This window comes from Ahaetulla prasina, chromosome 15, assembly GCF_028640845.1.
Source record: "Ahaetulla prasina isolate Xishuangbanna chromosome 15, ASM2864084v1, whole genome shotgun sequence".
In the NCBI taxonomy this organism is placed as follows: Eukaryota; Metazoa; Chordata; class Lepidosauria; order Squamata; family Colubridae; genus Ahaetulla; species Ahaetulla prasina.
The window spans coordinates 5,992,683-6,001,719 of record NC_080553.1 but is presented as its reverse complement, the minus strand read 5'-3'; the positions used below and the strand labels follow the sequence as shown (position 1 = coordinate 6,001,719).

Here is a 9,037-nt window from a genome sequence, read left to right as displayed (position 1 = left end):
CTCCGTGGTCATGTGGCCGGCATGACTCAACATCAAAGGCGCACGGAACGCTGTTACCTTCCCATCAAAGGTGGTCCCTATTTTGCTCCATTTTATGACCTTTCTTGCCACTATTAAATGAATTACTGCCATTGATAAAAAAAACTTGCATTTTTACGTGCTTTCGAAACTGCTAGGTTGGCAGAAGCTGAGTCAAGTAACGGGAGCTCACCCCATTACACGGCAGCACTAGGGATTCGAACCGCCGAGCTGCCAACAAGCTCAACGTCCTAGCTCAAGCCACCGCATCCCATATAGGGAACCATATAGGGACAGAAGCTGGGACAAGTAGTGGGAGCTCACCCCGTTACACGGCAGCACTAGGGATTCGAACCGCTGAGCTGCCGACCCGTTCGATCGACAAGCTCAATGTCCTAGCCCCTGAGCCACCGCATCCCTTTCTCTCTCCATACATATATATAAATAAAGTGTTTTTCTGTCGAAGCACCAATATGAGAGGGAGCATACTGCTTCCCTTTCGCTTTTCAACTCTGATCCAGGAGCCCTCAGGCAGTTGCTTTCACAACAAACTATTTTGTACCAAATTTGTGTTTTGCTGATAAAAAAATAAAGGGAGACTAGTATAGATCCAGTTCAAGCTATTTAGCTCTCATCAGCTAGCCATACCCTTACATCGAATCCAAGTAAGGGTATGGCTAGCTGATGAATATGTATGTATGTATGTATGTATGTGTGTATAATACACACTCACAGAGTCCTGGATTTATGGCCACAATGTAGCACTAAAATTTCTGTGGCTAAGCAGGACAGTTAAGTGAATTTTGCCCCATTTTACGACCACTGTTGTTAAGTGAATTACTGCCGTTGATAAATTAACAGCATGGGTCGTTAAGCAAATCTGACTTGCCGATTGACTTGGCTTGTCGGAAGGTCACCAAAGGGGATCACATGACCTCGGGACCTTGCAACCGTCATAAATACGAGTCAGTTGTCAAGAGTCTTGAATTTGGATCACGTGACCCTGGGGGGGGATGCGGCAACGGTCGTAAGTGTGAAAAACCGGTCATAAGCTCCTTTTTCAACGCCGTTGTAACTCTGGTCACTAAATGTAAGTCGAGAATACTTGTCTATCAAAGTTAGAGACCACCCATCTCACTCCCAGAGCAATTCTTGGTGGTGTGCAGACAATTTAAAAATTTTCTTCCTGAGAATTTTCAATGACCGGGAAAGGATGAGAACCTCCCTGCCCCATTTCCACATCCTGGCCAACTCCGGAACCGAGTTCAAATGTCCCTGCTTTAACCACTGCACCAGACTGCTGGACTCCTAGGGTTGTCAGACGTAATGCTATTCAGGTGTGTCTGGCTTTCCCTGCCATCCCCTTTTCATCCCTGCACCCAGGGCTCTTCTCTGCATTCACATGAATGCATGTCGTGTCCCACTCCTCCGCTGACGGCCGGGTCAGGGAAATCCGAATCAGGCTTGCCTCTGCAGCTCTGCCCAAAGTCCTAGCAAAGTCCTCAGAGCAGGCAGGAGACCAGAAAGTGACTTCAGCAAGATAAGTTCGAGTTTGCCTGACTCAGAGACTGCCAGAAAGCAAATCCTTTATATAGGCGATGGGGTGTGGCTCCATGACTCAGCACTTATCCAGGCCTGCCCCTCCCTTCCTTCTGTTGCCTCCGCCTATCAAGTCTTCTGACACGAGGGTCACTCCAATCAGCAGCTGTTGGAAATAAACCTTCCTCAGGCTCACATGCTGTGGAGGAGGGGGAGGGGTCTAGCTGCTCCGTTTGCCTGGGCATGGAGCCAGAGCTGGGGGCTGGAGGTATTTCTTCTTCCGTGTTCGGAAGCAGATAAGCAGACCCCGGCTGCGGTGAGAGCGGGCAAGACACAACAATGCAGCTGTTCCCACTACCGCTTTACAAAGCCTTAGTAAGACCACACTCGGAAATATTGCATCCAGTTTTGGGCCCCACAATATAGAGAAGGTGCTGAGATTCTGGCAAGAGTTGCAAAGAAGAGCCACCAAAATGATTTCAGGGGGCTGGAAGCTAAAACATATGAAGAACGGTTGCAGGAACTGGATACGTCTAGTCTAACGAAAAGAATTAGGGGTGATACGATAGCAGTGTTCCAATATTTGAGGGGCTGCCACATAATAATAATAATAATAATTATTATTATTATTATAATTAATTATAAATTAATTATAAAAGAGGAGGTCAACCTATTCTCCAAAGTAACCTGAAGGCAGGACAAGAAGCAATGGATGGAAGCTAACCAACCAACCTAGAAATGAGGAGGGGTGAGGACAATCAATCAGTGGAACAGCTTGCCTTCGGAAGTCGTGAGTGCTCCAACATTGGAGGTTTTTAAGAAGAGATTGGAGATTGGACAACCAGGTGTCTGATATATAGGGTCTCCTGCTTGCGCAGGGGGATGGACTAGAAGACCTCCAAGGTCCCTTCCGATTCTTATTATTCTGTTCTGTTCTCCAAACGCCCCTGAAGGCACGAGAAGAAGCAATGGATGGAAACGAATGAAGGAGAGAACTAAGGAGAAGCTTCCTAACAGTGAGAACAATTAACCGGTGGAACGACTTGCCATCAGCAGTTGTGGGTGCTCCAAGCCATTTTCTTCCTTCCTTTACAAGAGCTGTACAGCAGCTCCGGCCACTTCACCACCGCGGCATGCCCTAAATGCCATCAAATTGGTGCCAACCTGCATTGGCATTCCCCTGCCCACCCAAAACGTACCCCACCCCCACCCCACCCCGCTTCCCCAAAATGATAGAACACCAGAGGGAGGATGCTCGTTATCAAACTAGAAGTCGTTTTATTTCTCGCTTGTCATGTTTTTAATAAAATAGGGCATGAAAAATAGCTGTATATTACAAATAGAGAAAGCTAGATGTACAAGCCAGGCACATACCTCCATGTGCCCTGGTTTCTCTTTGGGGCGGGGGAGGGGGGGAATGGAGGAAGATGGGAGCGTTTCCTTGATCTATTCATGGATTGAATCTATTTAACAATGGGAAAGAGTCAATAAGCCCCTTTGGATTCTTTTCAGTGCCTGGCCCTCCCTCTCTCCCTCCCTCCTTCTCTAAACGTGTCCGATTTCCATTAAAAAGCCACAAAGTGTAACTCCGAAGGGTTCCTAGGGACTAGAACCCCTCTGTTCTTTTGTTAAAAGATTCCCTTCTGTCGTTTTTTTTTTTATGTCTGGCAACTTGTTTCGTATTTCAAGGCATGGGTCTGGGTGGTGGGGGGAGGGAACAAGGGGGACGAAATGCAGGAAGGAAAAAAAAACTGTATTGCACATTATTTTCGAGACCATTTTGAGAGACTGTCTTGCGTGATAAAAGGCCAAAAAAAAAAAAATTTAAAAATTGCGAACAGGTTCTGCTTTTGCAAAGGTTTCAAGGGTGAATTCAAACTTCTGTTTCTCTCTGATCTGGTTGCTTCCCTAACATTCTCTTTCAAGTTTTCCTCTTTTCTTTTAAAAAAAAAAAGCTCTACAAATACAGTACTTATGTCTAAATGGTTAGAAACCTCTAAAGCAAACCAAATTCCAATATTTACAAGTCAGAACACTAAGTTTTTCATCCCCACAAGGCTTGGCCAAACAATCAGTAGAGGGAGGGAGGGAGGGAGGGAGGGAGGGAGGAAGGAAGGAAGGAAGGAAGGAAGGAAAAGAAAACGGAGGGAGGAAGTTTTACTAAAGTTTTTCAAAGCATGTAAAAACTAGCAAACTAAGGGGGGAGAGAGAGAGGGAAGAGAAGAAAGAAGGAAGGAAGAGAAAAAGAAAAGACAGAAAAAGAAGAAAGAAAGAAAGAAAGAAAGAAAGAAAGAAAGAAAGAAAGAAAGAAAGAAAGAAAGAAAGAAAAGAGTGTGCTTATGGTTGTTCAACATTCGAGGCACTAATTTCCCCCCCTGTTTCCTGACCTTGAATTTTAAGATTTCAACTCTTTTTTCTTAATTTGTTGTTTGGTAAGACAACAGAAGTTCTAAAAACATTTTTATAAAAAAACATTTAGTCCTGAATGCTGTGCTGACTGCTTGGGCATCTCTTTCAGTCGCTTTCCAAATATTCCGATTCATAATATTATTATGATCTCGTGGTCCACTGTGGTCACACACAGGTTGGGGGTTGCAAAGCTGGTTCGTACTTTGCGTGATGAACTTTGGGCAAAGGCTGGCTTGTCTTTTTGTAAAGACTCCCACTTGCTACCATGCTGGTGGATTTCCTCCGAGTCCTGTTCTTGATCCTCCGGCTACAAACCCCTTGCCAGGATTGCAAAGTTTTGGATGTCCAAATCCAAACCCCACTGGTAATGCCCACCACCAGCAACATAAAGATTTTGACCATAAAGATCTCCACGGCCGGGACGGAGTCGCTCATGGTGCAGTCCAGGTGCTTGGTATGATTGTTGACCTTGCATTTTTGCTGGGTGGCCAAAACCTTCCAGTAACCCATGTTCAACCTTTCATAAAAGTAACACGCGATGACACAAGTGGCCGGCACGGTATACAAGACGGAGAAGACACCAATCCTCACCATGAGCTTCTCCAGTTTGTCGGTGTTCTCTCCGCCAGTTTTCATTACCCTCCTGATGTGGAAGAGGGCCACAAAGCCCGAAAGGATGAAGGATGTCCCCAGAATGAGATAGCAAGCCAGAGGGACCAGCACGAAGCCGGTCAGCGCATTGACATCCATGCTGCCAACGTAGCACAAGCCCGTCAACTCATCCCCCGCAACCCGGCGCATGACTAAGATCATAATAGTCTTAACCGCAGGGATGGCCCAAGCCGCCAAGTGAAAGTAACTGCTGTTGGCTTCAATGGCCTCATGGCCCCATTTCTTCCCCGCGGCCAGGAACCACGTCAAAGTCAGGATCACCCACCACAAGGAGCTGGCCATGCCGAAGTAGTAGAGGATCAGGAAAACCAAGGTACAGCCGGTGCTCTCCAAACCTTCTTGAATGACATAGAGTTGGCCACTGTCCGGATTGCAGGCGATGTTTTCCGCTCCAGAGAAGAGGCGGACAATGTAGCCCACGGAGTAGACGCAGTAACACATGGACAAGAAGATGATGGGCCTCTCTGGGTACTTGAAGCGCTGGGGGTCGATCAGGAAGGTCAGGACGGTGAAGGCGCTGGAGAAGAAGCAGAGGATGGACCAGACGGCCATCCAGATGACGGCGAACTGCTTGTCCTCCCAGCTCCAGTAAACATCCACCCCCATCGTGCAAAGTGGAGCACAAGAACCGCTCTTCTCCACATGGTGGAACTTCCCGGGGTTCTCGCAGGAGAGCCGGCCCAGCCCGTCCTTCTGCTGGGTCAGGTCGTGACCGGCACTGTGAGGCCTCTGGGGCCAGAGCATGGGAGGGAGCATGCTGGATCCCCGGGGAGGTTCCTCGGAGCCATTGCTGGGGGCTTCCATGCACAAATAATTGGGGTCATTTTTGTTGGGCAGTTTGCTGCAATCCAGAGAGTCCGGCCATCTGAAGTTGAACTGCTCCATGATGGGTGAGCACTTGAGCCGCGCCTGTTCGCACATCACCCGGCAGGCCGGGATGGGCGTGGAAACCTGCTCGGTGCACATGGGGGCATAGAGGGAACAGAGGAAGAATTTGAGGTGCCCATGGCAGCCGTACTCCACCAGCGGGGCGAACTCGTGCAGTTGGATGGCCGCATCCTGCTGGTCCTCGTGGCCCATTAAGTTGGGCATCCGGGTCATGTTGTAGCCGATGTCTTTGCACATGGGGATCTCGATGGGTTGGCACCGGGCGTCCCCGGGCCGGTCGATGTCGATGGAGCTGATGCCGAAACAGGAACACACCAGATGCAGCACCACGCCCAGAGTCGGTCTGGAGCTTCGCCGCCGCCGCCCGCAGCTCATGTTGGCCAACTCGGGAAGCTGCCCCACCGCTCCGAGGAACCCCCCAAGTTCTGCTGGTGGTGGAGGAAGGGAGGGACGGACGGAGAAGTGGCCAACCGTGAGGGTGGGGGAGAGGTCGGTCAGATCACGGGCACCCCGGCCCCCAGCTATCTTCCGAAGCCCTCTTCGGAAAGGACTCCATCCGCATCCAATCTGGCTTCATGGCGATCGCCGCGCTCTCGAATTCCCAAAGCCCCAAAACGAAGGTTCGCAAACTCCGCTTACTTCCACCCAAAGCGGGACATTCCCACGCTCGTCCGGCTCCGCGCAGCCTGGGTTGCGGGTCTCAAGCTCGGTCGGGTAGAGGGAGAGGAAGCGGGCGCGCGCCTCTCGGGGCGCTCCATGCGCGAGGTGACTTACAGCGGTTCGGCATGCCCAGGGACCGTTTCCAAAATCTTCCACGCCGCTCTCTCGCTCGCCGGCAGCCGGGGAAGCTGGATGCAAATTTTCCCGGCTCCTTTTCCTCTGCAGATCCCGCGGGTCGCTGGAGGGGGATCCGCTGCCCCCGTGCTGGCCAGCTCCTTGCTTTCCTGGGCCGGCTGCGGACGTCCTCTCCGGCTGCTTCTCTGCTGAGCTTTCTGCTCCGAGAAATCGGGCGCTTCGCTGACTTTTGCGTCTCCGCCCCCTCGCTTGCAGAAGGAGGGCTCGACCGGACTGGGTGGGGAAAGAGAGAGAGTGGGGATGGGGGCAGAGAAAGCGGCCAGCCGGAGGGAAGAGAGAGCCGGGGCCGCCCCCTGTGCCCGGATCCAGACAGAGCACTGGGTGGCCAAGGCGCGCGTAAAAGCGCAGCGCCCTCTCCAAAAGCGCTCGCTTTCTCCAGAGCGCGCGCTCGTCAAAAAGTAAGTCCAAGGCAGGCTTTGCAGCTGCTGAAGTCGGGAGGGGAGGGGGGTTTTTAGGAGGCGGGAGCAGCAGCAGCAGCAGACCGTAATGCGGAGCTGCGCACGCGCACAGCTCCGGCCATAGCCCCCCCTCCTCTTATTACTCCCCCCTTCCCCTGGGCTCCCCTCCGCCTCCTTTGCGCGCCTCTCTGGTTTTGCATGAGAAAAGAGGCGAAGCCGGCTGTCCCTTTTGCGCCGGCACCTACGGGGCGCCTTGGAGCTGAAGAAAGGAAGCCGGGGTTGGGGGTACGGGAGTGGCGGGGAGGGGGTTTGAAGAGAGAACAAAAAAAGAGAGAAGCCCTTGATCGGCGCGCGTTCCCAAAGCTTCCCTCCTTTCCTTCTCCCCTTCTTCCGCCCTCTTTAAAACTTTCTCAACTTTCTCCCCTGATCCTTGCAAGTAGGGGGAAAAGCGTTGTTGTAAGGAAAGGAGTAAAAGAGGAGGAAGAGCTGCTTGCAGCCCCTCTTAGTGGTGTTTATTGATTTATGTGACGGTGGTAACTTTCCCTTTTTTCCAGAATGTGGCCTGGGGTTATCCCTAAAATGACCCCAGTGAGGGAGGATGGGCTGAGAATCGGTTCCCAATCGCTCCTTCATCTGGATCTCCTTGAGCTGCTCTGCCACACTAGCTGCCATCATCATCCTCATCATCCTCAATCATTTATTTATTTATTTATTTATTTTGTCATAACAATATGTGTAGGTATCATACAAAAAGATTATATAATATATAAACACATATATGAGTAAATATCATCATCCACTCCACCTTTGTTTTCAAGAAGCAGAAGTTCCTCCATGCCCCTTTTGGGACCCATCCTCATTTGATTGTTAGAGGTTGCCAAATTTCCACCTGATTGGAAATGATGGACTTTGCAACAAGGGGAATCTGGAACACAACTCTTTGAACCTCCTGGTGAGCCTTGTCAGCTTTTAAGATGTGGATTTCAACTCCCAGCGTTCCACAGACAGCGTTGGAGGTGAATTTGGTGAGGATGGCTGGCTGCGGAATTCTTGGAGTTGAGATCTTGATATACTCAATAATTCCTAGTGGTTTTTTTTTCCAAGATGGAGAACCACATTTAATTTTGAAACAGAAGCTTCCTCTCCAAGCCCAACACCTCCTTTTAATTACACTTAATTAGGATTAAAATGATATGGCATTACTCAACATCTGATAACCTCCGGCAGATGATACCGTTTATTCTAGATCTAGAGATGCTTTCAAAATTGCAACTCTGTTGTCAACTTCTGGAGGCTTAGAAGTTGTAGCGATTCCGGGACAATCAGATCTAAGAGTTTTTTTGGGGGGGAAGGTCCAGTTGGGTTTCTATGGGCCTCTCCAGCTTCAATCTAAAGAGAAGGGCTCCCTTCCTAATTAACCACCATCTCTGTCTCTGCCTCGTCTTAACACCATGAAAGCAGAGCTGTAAAACTTCTACAATTCAACCTGGCCGGCTGTTATTTCTGCATATGTAAAAGGAAAACTTGCCTTGGAAAAGAAAGAAAGAAAGAAAAAGAAAGAAAGAAAGAAAAAAGAGAGAAAGAAAGAAAGGAAAGAGGGAGAGAAAGAAAAAGAAAGAAAGAGGAAAAAAGGGAGGGAGGGAAAGAGAGAAAAAGAAAAAGAAAAAAGAAAGGGAGAGAAAGAAAGAAAAAGGGAGTGAGGGAGAGAAAGAAAGAAAAGAAAAAGAGAAAGAAAGGGAGAGAGAAAGAAAAAGAAAAAGAAAGGGAGAGGGAGAGGGAAAGAAAGAAAAAGAAGGAAAAGAGAAAGAAAAAGGGAAGGAGAAAAAGAAAAAGAAAGGGAAAGGAAAGAGAAAGGAAGAAAAAAGAAAGGGAGGGAGGGAGAGAAAGAAAGAAAGAAAGATGTGTTTAAAAGCAGCAGGGGAGGTTTTAAAGGGATTGTGTTTGAATGCTTTTTATTGCCTGGGTAATAAAGATTTGGCTCAAAAACACATAAAAATCGAGTTGACTCAGAGGTTTCGGTGGTCCCTCTATTTATGGAATGGAAGCAAATCTATCTGATGGCGAATAGTTCATCCCAAATCTGAACAACTAAATGTTAGAAGTCTAGGCCTTTTTTGCAGGCAGGGAGGTGCTAAAGAACTCAAAGTACCTCGCCCCATCCAAACAACAGGGAGTTAAAATGAAAATATCCTGATGAGTGAGACACAGAAATATTGCATTTCTTCAATCTGTGGGGGTGGGGGTGGGGGGGAGATGCA

The 9,037-nt window shown here is 49.0% G+C and overlaps 1 protein-coding gene across 1 annotated transcript; it reads right to left on the bottom strand.

Moving 5' to 3' along the window:
• Window positions 1-3,640: 3,640 nt before the first annotated feature.
• Window positions 3,641-6,492, bottom strand: FZD10 (frizzled class receptor 10). The gene has a single exon (XM_058158404.1). It carries the CDS (start codon window positions 5,899-5,901, stop codon window positions 4,132-4,134), a length of 1,770 nt encoding a protein of 589 aa, XP_058014387.1. The 5' UTR covers window positions 5,902-6,492; the 3' UTR covers window positions 3,641-4,131.
• Between the last annotated feature and the right edge of the window lie 2,545 nt (window positions 6,493-9,037).